At 40.7% G+C, this 17,990-nt stretch overlaps 1 protein-coding gene across 1 annotated transcript; it reads right to left on the bottom strand.

Moving 5' to 3' along the window:
• Positions 1–148: 148 nt before the first annotated feature.
• On the bottom strand, positions 149–17,781 carry ZNF19 (zinc finger protein 19). The gene is given in 7 exon segments (XM_072968301.1): positions 149–667; positions 669–841; positions 844–1,572; positions 7,082–7,195; positions 12,933–13,046; positions 16,440–16,553; positions 17,598–17,781. Coding segments are annotated over 7 exon segments (1,620 nt in total). The 3' UTR covers positions 149–475.
• Positions 17,782–17,990: the final 209 nt, after the last annotated feature.

Raw genomic sequence — 17,990 nt, 5'->3', positions numbered from 1 at the left:
TATGGTTACTGGGGGAAAGAGGGGTGGGAAGAGATAAATTTGGGAGTTTGAGATTTGCTAATGTTAACCATTAGATATAGATATAGATATAGATATAAATGTAGAGATTAAAAAATTTCTTCTGTATAGCACAGGGAACTATATTCAATATCTTATAATAACCTTTAATGAAAAATAATATGAAAACAAGTATGTGTATATATATGCATGATTGGGACATTGTGCTGTGCACCAGAAATTGACACATTGTAACTGATTACACTTCAGTTAAAAAAAAAAGGACCAAAGGGAAAACAAAGGTATTTCTTTCTGTTAACTCTTCCCAAGTCCTGGAATTCTAACTGAACCACCTTGGGTCACGTACTGACACCTGAACCAAAAGCTTGCAGGGTAGAATCTGCAGCTGAGCTGGACCTGTGTCACACATTCTACTCCTGAGTGGAAGATGGAATCTGAAAGGAAATTTAGTGTACTATTACAAGTTAAAGGGGGTAAAAAATTCCCGGAGGCCAAAGCAACCAATATCCAGTGCAGGTTTCTCTCCTGGATAGACATGATCTAGCTGGGAAGAAGTCCTGAATGTTTCTTCGTATTTGACACATTCATTGGTTTTTTTTTTTTTTCTACTACAGACTCTTTGATGCTGAAGCAGATTTCTTTTGCTAGTGAAGATTTTTTTCACACTCATTACATGCATAGGAAGACTCCTGAATATGGATTCTTAGATGCCTTTTTAAATGATACTGAATACTAACGGTTTTACCACAATCTACACAGTCAAAAGTTTTCTCCTCACTATGGACTCTCTGGTACCGAGTTAGTTTTTTAAGAAAATTGAAGGCTGCCCACATATTTTACAAGAATAAGGCTTTTCCCCTGTGTGAATATGGTGATGTTGACTAAGATGAGAAGTCCTTCCAAAGCTTTTGCCACACTCATTACATTCACAGGGTTTCTCTCCGGTGTGGGTTTTCTGATGTCGAAGTAGTGATGAATTACCAGTAAAAGCTTTTCCACACTCATTACACTCAAAGGGTTTCTCCCCTGCGTGGATTCTCTGATGTAAAACAAACTCAGAACTACTGGTAAAACCATATCCACACTTCTTGCAGAAATAGGGTCTGTCTTCATTGTGGATTCTCTGATGTCTGATTAGATTTGTGTTATCATTAAAGACTCTCCCACACTCCTCACACTGATAGGGTTTCTCTCCAGTGTGGATTCTCTGATGCCATATTAACAAAGAATTGCCATTAAAGACTTTTCCACACTCATTACACTCAAAGGGTTTCCCCCCAGTGTGGATTCTCTGGTGTTTAACACAGTAAGAAAAATAGCTAAAGCAATTCCCACACTCCTCACATCTGAAGGGTTTCCTATCATAGTGGATTCTTGGAACCTTTCTTCTAATATTTTTTGCTCTGGGGACTTGCTGGTGCTTCTCCAATTCACATGTTTCTGGGAAGCTGTTTTTCTTAAGAACATTCTTCTGCGGCCCATGTGACATCATATCTTTTTCTTCAGAAATTCCCCGAGTTGGTGTTGACTCAATGTCAATGTTGGTTCTGGCATCTGACGTAATAAACAAAACAAAAATGCAACCTGAGAATTATATGGGAAACAAAAGAACACTAAAAACTATAGTACAGTCTCTGCTTGTCTGAAGCTTCCCTTTCTGTGGATTTCAGTTTCCCTCAGTCAACCATGGTCCAAAAACATCAAATGGGAAACTTCAGAAATAAACAATTCATAAGTTTTAAACTGTGCACCGTTCTGAGTAACACAATGAAATCTAGTGCTATCCTGCTCCAGTTGGATGTAAATCACCCCTCTGTCCAGTGTATCCACTGTAACATGCTACCTGCCTATTACTCACTTAGTAGCTGGCTTGGTTATCAGATCGACTGTGGCATTATATCAGTACTTGTGTTCAAGTAACCTTGTTTTACGTTATAATGGCCCCAAAGAACAAGAGGAATGATGCTAGTAATTTAGATATTCTTATTGTGTCTAATTTATAAATTAAACTTTATCATAGATAAGTATGTACAGGAAAATACAGCATATACATAGTCAGTCCTCTGTACCCAAGAATGCAGAACCTGCAGTTATGGAGGGTTGACTGTACTATGCCATTTTATATAAGGGACTTGAGCATCTGCAGATTTTGGTATCCACATGGGTCTTGGAGACAACTATGTAGGATTCAGAAATATCTGCAGTTTCAGGCATCCACTAGGGGTCTCGGAATGTATGCCCAGGAGATAAGAGAGGACAACTATATAGACCTTTTAGAGACTAGTATTCCAACTCCCACATGGACCTGCTAGTGAGACAAGGCTATTACAATGAAAGTGCCAAATATCATACAGGCAGAGAATGGTTAAGGTGGAACAAGGTATCAGTGTGCACATCACAGATCAGATTACTTCCTAAACTTTTTTAGACTCTTTCAATGACTTCTTCCTGGTATGTTCCAGTATCTTTTGACTTTATGGTACTTACTTACAGGCCTATAAAAGAAGGGACAGGATCTAAGAGCAAACAGTGGCTATGCAGATAGCAAGATTCTGAGTCAAAAAGTAAAAACAGAACAGTATCAGAAAAAAACAAAGGCAATGGATGAATTATTGTTCTTCTTAAAAATTCATGCCCTGCAAATGTTCCAAAAGAATGAAGACACTGAGTGTTAAAGAAACTAATTTGTGGCATGACAGAGAGAAAAACAAAGAAAATCACAGAAGCTCTTAGAGGCCATCAGCCCCAGAGGTTCTTAACTGCAGGTCAACAGATAATGAGTGAACAACCAAAAACTATTGGCAATTACTGTTTTGTCATCAGACTTGCAAGAAAGTCTGAACCTCATAGATGCAGAAACCACTGTCCTAGATTCTGCCTATATGGAAAGGGAAAAACAAAGTTTACTCAGACACGCCAAGACTGAAGAGTATCCTCTTATTAGCAAAAATGAGACAAGAAGTCACCTGTAAAATGGCATTGGTGTTCCTAACAATTGGATGACATCTTACTTAAGTCAAAGTCTACATATTTTATACAAAATGTTGGACTAATTCTGTTTTAACATTAATCGGGTTCTCTGGGGCTCATCTGCTAGTTAATCAAATTCATCCTTGGAGGTGGGAGTTAAATGAGCAAGGGCCCTTAAAAGGAGCGCAGTTGGAGAGGAGAGATCTGAGATTGAAGTAAACAGGGTAACCAACAATCTGAAAAAGAATGATCAAAACAATTGAGAACCTCAGAGTCTATTCTGACACCTGACTCTTTCTTGCTCTTAGGGTGTTCCATGTTATAAAATCAGGACTGAGCAATCAATGATTAAAAAACATTATTTTCCCTGCTGCCCTGTATTCCACCATTCACCTAGATCAGGATCCCCACAGCAGGAGGTTCCCTACTCCTGACAAACCCTCACCCCTTCCTAGTTCTCCTGTCATTATCACCTCCTTTCTCTGAAAAAACAAAGCTGCCCAGATGCAGTGCCCTCAACTTCTTTCTGTCCCATTTCTACATCCTCCCATCCCAAGCCACCCTCTCAAGTCTCACACTTCCCTATCATCCCCGGTGCCATCTCCTCCACTTTCCCTGATATACTGCTCTACCAGCCGTACCGCCCTTTTTCTTCACCTTCAACATTCTTTAGATCCTCAAATCCATTTCACACCCAATTTTTTCTCATAGTAGTGTTTTTTAAACTGCATACTTATTAATTGTGAAACTGATGAGGTGTGTCATTATCAAACAACTTAAAAAAATGAAACATATTAGTCTACATTAGAACAGAATAGAATAGGATTTGCACACATTGCAATGTTAAGAGTAAATTGTTTCCTGATACTTCAGTTTCAGAGTACATATGAGTATTTAGGGTTTTGATGCAAAATGTAATACCTGAGGCTCATAATAAAAAAAAGTTTGAAAACCATTTGCTACTGTTTACAGTATTTTCTTTCACCTCTAAACTTATCAAAGTAAGAGGCTAAAGCACTGCCTCAACTTTGTCATTTCCCATCTACTCCCTCTCTGCAAACCATCTATCCTGAAACCCCGACCTTTGGCTTCAGTTCCACTGTCCTGTCAGTGGCTATCCCCTGACTACCTAACTAATCTATTTTCTCTTTCCTCTCTCACTAAAATTAAGTATTCCTTAATACTGAAGACTCAGCCCTCCTTTTTTCTCTCCAAGGGTGTCTGCACTAGCATCCATTTACATACTCTAAAGGGACCTCACACTCTGTGCTCAGATCCGAATTCATATGAATTCTAAAAGGTCCTCCTATGTCTTGACTTCCCAATGTTATCTGACACAATGCTCCCTCTTTATGGTGGAGCTTTGATAAGATCTGGCCAATTCTACCTCCACACTCTACTTCCAGTTCCATTTTTGCATTACCACTATCCTCTACCCTATTTAACCACTCAAAAGTTAGTGCATGAAATATAATAATAGTTTAATAAGATTTTATGCCACAAATTTCCTTTGGGCCAAACAAATCACGTATTATGTTGAGCTAATATTCTGTGCACAAAACCAATCATGGGCCTCTGTCACTAGTGGCAAGGTCACTGTGGTGGGGTCACTGCTACTGCTCCACGTTCTGTTTTGTCTACTCTCATTTCCTGTTTCTATGCCATGAGTTTTCTAGGACAGAATCCTTTGGTCCACTTCAAATTCTGCATTCTAGACTTCAACATGTAGCTGGGTGGGTAAGATACACCAGCCATATTCATCTCTACTGTTGGCTAAGTAGAGGAGGTCAGAGTGTGCTGCAGACTCTGCCAGCCCCAGGCTCTAGGAAGTCAAGAATAGGAAGTCCTGCTTAGGCTTTGAATTCTAAGCCTCATGCTCTTGAACTGCTTACTAGAAAAAACAGAAGAATACTTGCAAGTGGGCTCCAGAAATGCCCACTTTAAAATATGCTCTCTAGGTGATTCTCCTGAACATTAAACTGAGAAGTTCTTCACAATGATTTACTGAATCTTCTATTTCTTTCCTCAGGCCAGACATAAAATCCACAGTAACCTGTCAAATTTGGAACATGTGGACCTGACATTGGGGGAGTATTACCTGAGTTTCTGAATTGGAATTACTCTAACCCCTCCTTCTGCTATGCTTCACAGCCCACTGCCTATTTACCATCAACAGCACTTAACACATTTCTTTCAGCTCCATCATCTGTCTCCATAATGTGTATCCTCCAGAGCTCCTTAAATAAAGCTTGGCACATGGCAAGTGTTCCAAAACTACCCCTGAATAGATCCATCCCGTCCAAGAAAGGATGGCCATTGATGTAGGCAATGCTGAAACTTAGAAAGGTGTAATGGACACAAAAATTAACTCAGAATGGATTAAAGACATGAAAATAATAAGACCTGAAACCAATAAATTCCTGGAAGAAAGCACAGGGGGTAACCTCCTTGACACAGGTCTTGGTGATGATTTTTTTAATCTGACACCAGAAGCAAAAGCAACAAAACCAAAAATTGACAAGTGGGACTACAGCAAAATAAAAAGCTTCTGCACAGCAAAGGAAACCAACAAAATGAAAAGGCAGTTTATGAATGGGAGAAAAAAATTGCTAATCATATATCTGATACAAGGTTTATATACAAAGTATATAAAGAAGTCATACAATTCAATAGCAAAAAAACCCCCACACAAGTCAATTTAAAAAATGGGCCGAAGATCTGAATAGACATCTTTCCAAAGAGAACACACAGATGACCAACAGGCTCATGAAAAGATGCTCAACATCACTAATCATCAGTGAAATGCAACTCAAAACCACATGCATGGGAAAGATATAGCTCAGTGGTAGAACTGCATGCTTAGCATGAACAAGATCCTGGGTTCAATCCCCAGTACCTCCGTTAAAACAAACAACAAACAAACCTAATCTCACCAATAAACAAATAAAATAATAAGATTTAAGAAAACCCACAATGCATTATCAACTTACACCTGAATGACCATTATCAAAAAGACAAGAAATAACAAGTGTTGGTAAGGATGTAGGAAAAGGGAACACTTGTGCTCTGTTTATGGGCACATAAATTGGTAAACCCACCATGGAAAACAGTATGGAGGTTCCTCAAAAAATTAAAAAGAAAAAAAAATTTAAAGAGAACTATCACGTGACCCTGTGACCCAGGAATTTCACTTCTAGATACTTATCCAAAGAAAAGGAAACACTAACTAGAAGAGATACATGGATCTTTATGTTCACTGCATTGTTATTTACAATAGCTAAGATATGGAAGCAACCTAAATGTCCACTGATGGATGAACTGAAAATGTGATTTGATACATACACACATACAGGTATATTACTCAGCCATAAGAAAGAAGCAATCTGTGGCAACAGATTTGTGACAATGTGGATGGATCTCAAGAGCATTACACTAAGTGAAATAAGTCAGACAGAAAGACAAATATAGTATGATCTCATTACATGTGAAATCTAAACACACGCACACACACACACACACACACACACACACACACAAAACCAAGCTCATAGATACAGAGAACAGACTGGTGGTTGCCAGAGGCAGGGGTAGAGAGTGAGAATAGGTGAAGGGGGTCAAAAGATACAAACTTCCAGTTATAAAATAAGTCATGGTGATGTAATATACAGCATGGTGATTTATAGTTAACAATACTGTACTGCATATTTGAAAGTTGCTAAGAGTAAATCTTAAAAGTTCTCATCACAAGAAAAAAAGTCTGTAATTATATAAAGGATGGATATTAACTAGACTTATTGTGGTGATCATTACACAATGTATACAAATATACAACCATTATTTGTGTACCTAAAACTAATTTAAGGTTATATGTCAATTATATTTCAATAAAAAATGTTTTTTAATTAAAAAAGAAAGGAGCAATGGATTCATGTATTATGACATGCATTAGTTATGACATATACTAATTGAAAATATGTTGAGAATAGTTAAGATTGGTGGGAAAGGTTTCCTATTTTACCTACTAGGAGAAATCACCTGTTTTATTTGAAATGAACAGCTCTGTAGGTGCTGTTTCTAAATCTGCCTCACTTACCTTTACAGATGTCTTTGGTCCCTTTCGCAGGTGGATCTTCCTGTGTCTCCAGGCCCCAAAGCAAATCCCCTCTCTCCAGATGTAAGACCAGTGCAGGTTTGGGAACTGGGTATCCTGAAAGGGGGCAGAAAATGGCACCTTTCAGTCCTGTGTCTGCTGTGTCAAAAGAAGGAAAACCTCAAGAGTCTCAGTAAGAATAAAATCTACAGAAGAGGGCTCAGGACTAGGGAAAGCCAGGGAGATTTTGCACGAGTAGAAAGTGAACATTTGTGACCTCTTCCTAAAGCAACACTTAAGAGTAGGTAAATTAGTGATCCTGCAGGATACGTGCAAATGCAGGGAAGGGGGTCACAACCTTCCCTAGACAATGGAGAGAAAACAGGCTAAGAACTTACCTGGCAATGGACACGACTATTCCTTACTGTACAGAGCCCCTTTGAGGATGAATCCTACTCTTATCGGGGGACAGTAATTCCCTACATTGAAACGAAACTGACCCAAGACTACTCCCTACCCAACAACCTCTAAAGTAGGTCATTTGCTCTCAGCCCTGGAACCATCAGTGGATGATACAAGAAATAACTCCTCTCCTTCCACAACACACCCCCAGCCAATGAGGAGGGAAAAAGGAAAGAAATAGAAAGCAGAGATCAGAGTCCCAGGAAGAAAGTGCTCTTACCCAGGGACATCAAGTTTCCCTAAGTCTCCAGCATCACATTTCTGTACATGGCCCTCTGGGTACCAGAAAGGCCAGTCCATTCAGCCTAGGTGAAGTACACAGCCACGTCCTGGAAGGTCACCACCTCCTAAAACAAGAGCTTCTTGCTGCCCCAGAGCCAATTCCCTGGCTCAGGGCCATAGAGTGGGCACAGGGGACAGTATGAGAGAGGAATTTTATTAAAGATGAATAATGAGAACAGGTGGAAGACTGAGTGTTAGGTCATTAAATGACTCACTGCAACCAAAACCCTGGAACTTCTCTCACTACCAGGAGAGCTTCCATTAGGACACAAAATTTAGTGTTATAAAACACAACATGACATTGTGAAAACCCTGGGAAGCCTTCCATTAATTAACATTTCTAGAGTAAAATCTCTTTGTAAAACTGACTCAGTCTTTTATTGTTGCACCTAGTAGTAAACAATTAGCTTTCATCTGTCCACTTACTCAAGAGGTGGCATCTCAGGACCTATCTCTTCCCCCTTCACTGCCCCAAGTGCTCAGTCAATCCATCTGTTCTCCACATGTGCTCATTCTGCCCCAAACCTCAAGTCCACGTGACAAGAACAGAGTCAAGATTTGCCTTGATGACTAGTCCCAACCAACCCTCAACTGTTGCCTGAAGAAGAGGATGTATAGCCTGTGCTCCAGAACATCCAGCAGAGAGAGCTTGGGTTCACCAGGGGCAGTCTACTCTGCTTCCTGATGGGTTTTCCCAAGAGAAGATGCTTCTGAAATCAAATTGCTGCCAGGTAGTTCTTTTAACTGCTTTCCTTTATACCTCCAAGACCATCTGTAATTGCTTCTGTCAACTAAGGCTCATGTTTTTTCAACAGTCACCCTTTCCCTTCCCTGATGGCCCCAATTCCACCTTTCCAGAAAGCTCCAGCATCTGGTTTAGAACTTCTATTCATTCCTTAGACTTTGGTATCAAACTTGGTTACCTGAATGCACAGTGAATAACCTTCCACCTTCCAACACCTCAATTGACTCTGCAGATCTCCACCTCCTACAGTCCCCGCACTGCCTCAGACTCCCTGGGTGACCAGACACATCTGATCCACCATTTAACACCAAACTCATCACCCCTCTCCCCGACGTTGGCTCCTTTTTCAATTCATATAAACTAGCTGGCACAGTGAGGGTCAGTGTTGTTTCCCTATCTCAGGTAATAGTACCAACTTCAGCCCAGTCTCCTAAATGAGAAACTTAAGATTTATCCTAGACTAACTTGTCCTAGTCACTGCTCATTTCTGATAAGCAGTTGGTAATCAAATCCTGCCAATTTTATCATCTTTAAATATTTCTAGAATCTTTAAAAATTGCGAGTCACTATACTGTACACTTGTAACTCACACAGTATTGTACATCGATAGCTCAATTTTACAAAAGAGACTTGAAATGAAAAAATGAAAATAAATAAAAAATAAAATAAATATTTCTGGAATCTGACTCTTCTTCTCCATGGTACAATCAGTACAGTAGTTCACCAGGTGGAAACAAACTTAACCCCAATTCCAGGCCTGCCCTGCAATGAATCCATCCTCAGCCAGCCAGATAATCATTGTTTAAAATGACAACCTGACCCAGTCAACTGAATGACTTTCCTGAGGGTCACCACTAACTACAACAATGGTTCTCAAAGTGTGGTTCCCCAGAGCAGCAACAGCATCACCTAGGAACCTGCTGTAAAGGCAAATTCAGGCCCCATCTGAGAGTAACTTGTGCTTTCATAAGCCCTCAAGCTGATTTTTATGCATATTGAAGTCTGAGAATTTTGGACTGCAGGATAAAATCCAAACTCAGGAAACCAAGCTCTATTAGCTGACAGGCAGTGATGGGAAGGCAGAAAACCGTACAGAGAAACTAGGTGGGAAGCTCTGCAAACAAAATCCCAGAAAAGAAATGAAAACCTTAAATGAGGGGAATATAAAAGATGGGACAAGTGGAAGAGATAACAGGCAGAAGCATTCAGACTTGGTGACTCCCTGAAAGTAGTATCACGGGAAAACACAGCCAATAATTACTCAGCAATCTAGAAACTGAGTGGTCAGGACTGTGACATGGTGATACCAGTAACTCACTAATAACTTACAGAAGATAGGAAGATGATGAGAGCAACAAGGAAGACAATGTATTGGTGAGACAGTTGTGTAGAGGGACCTGCCAGATATCAGAAATCTAGGATTGAGATTTGGGATATGGCTCATGGATGCTAAGTTATTGGATAAATAAGTTCCAGGAAGAAGGAAATGGTTAAGCAACAACCAGTAAATTATTAGTCTCAAAACGTGAAATTAACTCAAGAAACAATTTCCCTATCCCACAAATATAAGGTATTTAATGTTCATCTCACAAACGAAGTTCAGGTACAAAAAGGATAAGTGACTTGCTCAAGGCCACAATGCTACTGAGGCTTGATGGGGTCCCAAACTTCAGATGTTCTGTCCTAGTACAGATATTTCCTATTATATCTTCCTGCTTTGATTAGCCAGCAGCACTGATCTAAAGATGTATTTTCACTGATTCTGAAGCTGACTTCTTTCTTTCAGAGGGTAAATGGTTTAAGACCCCCCGTCTTCTTGTCTTCTTGCCGACTCACTGCCCCAACTTCCCAAGAATCTTGTGGCCTCATTGATCTCAATTACTTCCACCATGTAATGGACACCTAGACCAGCAGCCTGAGTCCTTCATTCTCACAGGTCCCTCTGCAGCAGGAGCTATTGAACTTGGGATCCCTTTAGCTCAACAGAAACCCTCACAGTACCGGAGGCTATACTTTTGCTTCCCAGGGCACTCTCTTCAGCCATCACTTGCTGGGCTTCTGGCTGCTCAGCCCCTCACCATCAGCTTTTCCCCCAGCATTCAGTCCCACTAGAGAGAACCAACAGGAGTCTTCCTACTGCTTTGGCTTGAAGACTTTTGCCAGAATCACGTCTCATCTCCAATTTCCTTCAAAACAGATCTCTTGAAGACTGACCTGAGGGACCCACAGCTCACCTGGTGCCAGGCTTTCAAGGGCATGGCTACCATCACCTCTCAGTGAAGGGTAGGGGCTGAGGGAAGTAAAGAGAATCAAGAGTGAGTCTGGCCCAAAGGCTCTCCTTTAAAATAACAAACGTGCCAAAAATAGCCGCAGCAAACATTTACTAAACGCCACTGGGTGAGTGGTGTATGAATCATTTCCTCTTTTAATCCACATCATGCCATGAAGTTTGAGGAAACTGAGAATCTGAAGGGTAAGTAACTTGCCCTCAGGCACCAGAGCCTGTACTCACCAACATCATGCATTACTGCCTGTCCTAAGACACAAGTACAGAGGAACGTGAATATACAAAAAGCAAAACAAGCAAAAGACACTAGAAAACTTGAAGCAAAACCTAACAAAAGGAAACCCAGACGTCTATTTTTAAAAATAAAATTTTACTGAGAAACATAAAAGGTTAAAAAATAGAAATACTTTTTGGATGAAAAAATACACATCTTGTCATTCAGTCTCCACAATAATCGTCTCAACCTTCTTTTTCCCAAAAAGGAAAAATCTAAGAGAATAATTTTCCCTACCAAGGGCACTCAGCTGGTGAATGAATGAACTTGAAACTCAAACTAGATCTGCCAGATTCCAAAGACCATGCTTTTACTATCTACATTAAATTGCTTCCAATTATAATCACAACAGCATTTCTTTTAGACCTGATAAAGTGATTCTAAGGCTAATAGGGAAAAACAGATTAAGAGTAGCCAAGGAAATTCAGAAAAAGAATCTTAGAGTAAGGTTTTCTTTTCTTGGAACTTGGGGCAAGCATGTTTTTTGTTTATCACCCCATTCTAGGACCCAATGACAACAAGAAACAGATGAGCAAAGGACTCTGAAAAGGCCACTTCAACATTCTAAAATGTCTGGGTTATTCCTTTACTTCTATCATCCCCCATAGACAATTTGTATTGCAGGCATATTTTACTAAAAAGTCCGTTTCTTCCCTAATGAAACACACTGCACGCTGCAATTTCCTGGTAGGCTCATCTTGTGCCAACCTCCTCCTTTCTCTTAGTTTAGCCACGCTGATCTTCTTTCAGTTTCTCTACTAAGCTAATTCAGCACCTTGCACCTGCTGTTTCCTCTTTGGGAACCACTTTTCTCCAACCTTAGAACCTTTGTAACTGACCTCTCTTCACCGAGATAGTGCCAGCTCATCCTTCAGATTACCACTTCTCTCCACAGAACAAGTCAGATACCCTAGTTACACACTCCACTAGCACTATACTCCCTTTCTTGTATACCAACTCTCCCAGCTTGAGATCAAACACTGATTCGTGTTTTGTTCATCCAAACAAACATTTATCACATACTTATTCCATTCCAGGACAAGTGTGAGACAGAGGAGATGCAGTGGAAAGAGAAGTGTGATCCCTTCCATCATGGAGCTTAGACTAAACTAAAGGAAAGACATATATAACTCAAAGATTATCCTAATTAGCTTTAAGATCACATTTGTGATTACTGCCAGGGAGAATTTATTCTAGATGAGGAAGCTCAAGAATAAAAATTAACTTGGCGAAAAGGATAATCTTTACAGAGTAATAGCATTTGTAAAAACATCTTCCAGAAGTGAAAGCCAAAGAAGACTTAGCAGAGCTAAGAGGAATGTGTTGAAGACAAGGATGAAGAACTCGCAAGAGACCAAGTCATGCAGGGCCTTGTGCACGTCAAAGACTTGATCTTCGACCTAAAAGCAGCAGATCGCAGCTACTAGGTTAGAAGCAGGTGGAGTGAAATTCGGATTAATAGGTGACTTTTCATTAAACGGAAAGTTCCCCCAAGAGAGGGGCCCACGGCAGTCTCATTCGCAGCTGCATCCAGGGAACCTATAATAGCAAACGGCATTTAGATGCTCCGTAAGTATTCGTTGGCCTAGGGGAGGGCGTCTTCCATCCACAGCCCCCATTTACCAAGGCGGCAGCCGAGGACCCAGCGAAGGCTCTGGCCGGGAGGCCGCCCCCGCTCCCCGGATCCGGCGGCGCCGCCGGACTACGCCCACAGCGGCATCAGGGACGAAAGCGACAGCCTTCTACAAGGGTGAAGGGCGTGCCCCCAGTAGGGTCGCTAAGGCGACAAACCACCAAAACTCACCTAAGAAAAGGCGCAAAGTGCGCTGTGACCGGAAGAAGTGCGTCACTACGTCGGCGTGCTTCCTCTCTAGGAAGCCAGAGCGCGCCTCTCGGTGGTCTGTGGCTTTACCCTCCCCTGAATCCCCGCCTCAGTGCATTTTTAACCTAGGACCTCGAATAGGAAAGGTTTATCGTCCTTTAAGCTGATCGCTAACTGAAATTTAGCACTTCTTTCAGTTATGGGTTGGCAAAAACCACAAGCATATCAGTAGTGCCTGTGTCTTTGTCACCAATAAAAATCTCGTATTTTCAAGTAACGTTACAATCAATGAAGTTACAGCGGAACATGCACAAAGTCATTTTTGCCTTGGCTGCCAAAAAAAGCACAGTTAAACTAAGTTTTCTTGCAGTAGCTATATTGGCATATGATTTGATGTGATTATCTCCTTGCATCTGAAAACATACTTAATGGTGAAAGAACAAAATGCCTTCTTTCCAAGATTGGCAACACGGCAGGTAAGTCCGCTTTTACCGCTAGTGTCCAACATCGTCCTGGGAGTTCTAGCAAGCGCAAGAAGGCCAGAAAAAGAAATAAAAGGTATACAGATTGAAATAAATAAAACTGTTATTATTTACAGAGGGCATGACTGTCTACATAAAAAAAATCCCAAAGAATCTACAGAATCTCCTAGAACAAACAAGAGATATTAACAAGATCATAGAGTTAAAGTCAAAGGTGCAAAAATAAAAAACAAAAGAAAGAAAGAAAAAAGAAAAAAAATCAATTGTTGGAAACAAATTTCCAGCAATAACATTTACTATAATTTTAATAAAAAATTTTAAAACAGTACCATTTATAACAGCACCAAAAATATGAAATACATAGGTATAAACTAAACAAAATATGTCCAAGATATGCATCTTGAAAACTATAAATCGACAAAAATGTGAAAGAATACGTAATAAATTGAGAGCAATACTGTGTTCATTGACTAAAAACCTCAATATTATTAACATGTCAGTTATCCCCAAATTGCTTTATATATTCAAAGCAATCCAATCAAAATTCCAGCAAGACCTTTTATAGAAAGCAACAAGCTGATTCAATTGCATGTCAATCAAGCAATAGAACTGAGAAAAACTGGAGAAAGGAGGAATTTCTCAACAAATTATACTGGGATATCTGGATATCCCAATAGGAAAATAAAATAAGGTTCTTGAATCACACCATCAATAAAACAATTCCAGGTGGATAAAAAAAATCTAATTGCAGCAAATATAAATCTTTGATGAAAAAGTAATGGCAGTATGATTTCTAAAAATGTGCTTTATCTTGTCTACCCCCACATCTGATGCCTGAACCCTGAAATGGATACCTCACCATGGGGCTGCTTAAGCTACACTCCAGCACTCAGAGCTGATAGACACCTCACGGAATGACCTGGTTTAACTGAGCGTTAATAGCTTTCCCACATTCACAACACTTGAGTGATTGCCTCTGTGTGAACCATCAGAATCATAGGTACAGATTTTCCAATATATCACTCACATGAAAGGTGTCTTCAATGATGCCAAATCAAGTTTCTGTTAACTCTGAAGGCTTTCGAACATATGTGACATTGAAATGGCTCAATATCAGTAAGGATTCTGTTACAAATGAAAGAAATCCCAACTCAAAGCTACTTAAGCAAAAAAAGTATTGATTTATGTCACTGAAAAATCTGTACATAAGTTTAGTTCTCTCCAACTCTGTCATCTGCAAGGCTGGCTTTCTTCTCAGTCTTCACGTGGATCAAGGCTAATATCCATGTACAGCTGAAAGCAAAGTCACTTTCTGGTAGTTAGGTACATAGGATACATATCCCTAATAACTTGTGACTTTATAGTACTTAAATGCCTGAAAATCCTCATGGAATAAAGAGGCAATCCCTGATGGCTTACAAGAATTTAGTGTATGCCCTATTACTGTTAGAAATTGTGGAGTCTATGCGCTGTTGTCAGATTCAGAAGTGTCTGCTGGATACTTGGAAAAAGAAGAGCATAGTTTGCTTCGATACTCAGGAGACTGCACAGTGTCCCTTTTCACTTTGAGAAAAATGAAAACCTAAGCTGAGAAACAGAAATAGTATCAGACCATCCAGTGGCATCTGTATTTCCAAAGACTAGATGGCATTATAAATGTTTGTTTAAAGTTAATCAACTTTAATTTTTGAGTTAAATTTTTAAAAATAAATTTTATACTCAAGTGTTGATCTTTATCAGTTTGTACCCTTTTGTTAAACATTTGTATTCTAAAATATTAGTTTTCCATGCCTTTTGCAAAATAAAACTATGTGCTGAACACCTGCTTTATATTTCCTTTTCTTTACAAATTAGCTGACCTTGATCTTAAACCACCAGAACATAAGCTCCATGCATCTACAACCTAATTACCTCCCCCTCATAAAAAAAAGAAATACAATGTGAGCCATAAATGCAAGCTACATATGTAATTTAAATTTTCTGATAGCTACATTAAAAAAGTAAAAAGAAAATGGTGAAATTAATTTTAATGATACATTTAATTTAACCCAGTGTATTCAAAATATTACTTCAACATGAAATCAACATAAAAATTATTAATGAGATCGTTTACATGATTTTTAATACTAAGTCTTTAAACTCTGGTATTTTATACTTACAGCACATCTGAATTTGTATCAGCCCCACTTCAAATGCTGAAGAGTTTAATAAGCATATGTAGTTAGTGACCACCGTGTTAACAGCACAGAAGCACAGAAAAGTTTGCTAGGCTTTCAGTACTAAGCCCAATGCACTTGAATGTGTACTAAAAAAGACAGAAGAATGAATGCTTGCTGGTGAGACCCAGAAATATCCATTCTTATATGGATTCTCCTATACCTCAGCCCATGGAGCGCTTTACAATTATATATGTGATACATGTGATAGGTATGATATCTCATTGTGTTTTTAAATTGCATTCCCTTGATGGCTGATGATGTTGAACATCTTTTCAGGTACTTATTTACCATCTGTATATCCTCTTTGGTGAAGTGTCTTTTTGTGCCTTTTGTGCATTTTCTAACTGGATTGTTTTTACTGCTGAGTCATGAGAGTTGTTCATATATTCCAGATACTGTCAGATATTATATTATGCTGGAAATTATACTGAATCTCCTATTTCCTTCCTCCAGCCAGACTAGCTTCCTTTTTTCCTCATCTGCCACCCACTGTTACCTGTTGAACTCAGAACAAATGCCCCTGCCACTGAAGGAATGTTATTTGATCTTCTAAATAGGAATTACTCTAACTCTTCCTTCCCTGTGCTCCCACAGTCCACTGTCTTTATACCAACAACAGCACTTAACACATTCTCTCTTTTTTAGCTTCTTACACCTGTCTCCATAACTAGTATCCTCCAGAGCTTCTTAAATGAGTGTCATTTGGCACACAGCAAGTGCTCAAACACTTGCAAATCATATAGCTGACAAAGAATTAAGGTTGTTGGTCTTAAGCCTGCCTCACTTACCTTTACAGATATCTTTGGTCCCCTCTGCAGGTAGATCGTCCTGTGACTCCAGGCCCCAAGGAAAATCCCTTCCTTCCAGAAGTGACATCAGGACAAGTTTGCAAACTGGGTATCCTGAAAAGGAGGGAGAAAAGAGGGTTGGAGGGGAGTCTCACATTAGTGTTCCTAAGGCAACTTGTAGCCTTCTGTCTGCTGTCAAGAGTAGGAAACCCCAAAGCAGCTCACTGAGGATGAGACAGCAGAAGTGGGGTGGAGGGTGGGGAAGCCCAAGGAGATTCTGATCAAGAGGAAACTGAGCACTTGTGACTTTCTCCTAAAAGGTCACTTTGAGTTTATCAGCAAGATCCTGTATGTATGACACACGCAAGCACAGGAAGGAATGAGGAAGTCTTCCTCAGACCACTGAATGAGTTGAAGGAAGTGAGTTGAAAGAAACTTCAACAGTAGACACGTCTTTCCCACTGTGACCTGCACGGAGCTCCCGATGATGGTAACTGTTCTCATCGTAATAGCCAGTCCTTCATTAGACCCAAACTAAGCTCAGGCTTCTCCCTCCCTCCCTGACATCCTCTGGGGCTGAGGGATTAGGAGTCTTTGTCCCTGGAAATACATAGACAGCGGTTATTAGATTCAAGACACCATCCACCCCTACTCTTGTCCTATGATTCTGGGCCCCGAAGGTAAAGTGGCCTTACCCAGGGACACCAAGTTCCCATAATTTGTCAGGGGCCCTCTGTGGTGAAAGGCCAGCCCATTCTGCCAGGGTGAAGTACACAGCCACATCCTTGAAGGTAACCACCTCCTAAAACAAGACTCCTGCTGCCCCAGAGCCACAGGGTGGGGCATGGGGGAGAGTATGAGGGCCTGAGGGAGGGAACTGTGCCAGGTGGCTTACACTGAGCTCTGCTTTGTTTCCACATCTGCAAGCTCACTGGGGACCCACCTTCCACAGTGGCCCACATCCTCACCCTAATTCCCAAAACTGCTGTGGTTAGGGACTGAAGAAGTCTGGGGACAGGTGAGACTGCCTGCAAATAGCCTCACTCGCAGGAGACCCACGCCTGACCCCCTCCTGGGTCCGCCTCCTCAAGGCCAGGGTAATTCTGTGGCACCACCCACCCTGCACGTGGAATAGAAGCCTCTCCGCCCAGCACTCACGTTCCGCGTTGCTGCTCTGGAAGTACATCACCCACCGGCAGTCCTCTTGGGGCCTGTGCTTCTGCTCCTCCAGGACGTTTGTGCTTCTCTGGGCTTCCCTCCCTTTCCCACGCCTCCTTCTTCTCCCTGTGAGGAGGAGGCTGCCTTCTCTGTGGGGGCCTGCCAAGGCGCTACCGTCCAGCATTTCTATGGGGCTTAGGAAGTCAAAGGCCAGCCTCCAGGAGTGCTAGCATTTGCAAATTCTTTTATTTGACCATTGTCAAACTGGCTATGCTCTTTGGATGGGGTCAGATTTCACCGTAGATCAATCAAGTTGCAACTGCAGTGTGAAGAATGGACTTAAGTTGGGCAAGAGAGCAGTTAGGAGGCTATTAAAAAGGCCCCGTCAGGATA

Source organism: Vicugna pacos, chromosome 9 (genome assembly GCF_048564905.1).
Source record: "Vicugna pacos chromosome 9, VicPac4, whole genome shotgun sequence".
In the NCBI taxonomy this organism is placed as follows: Eukaryota; Metazoa; Chordata; class Mammalia; order Artiodactyla; family Camelidae; genus Vicugna; species Vicugna pacos.
This window is presented reverse-complemented; position numbering and strand designations above follow the sequence as displayed.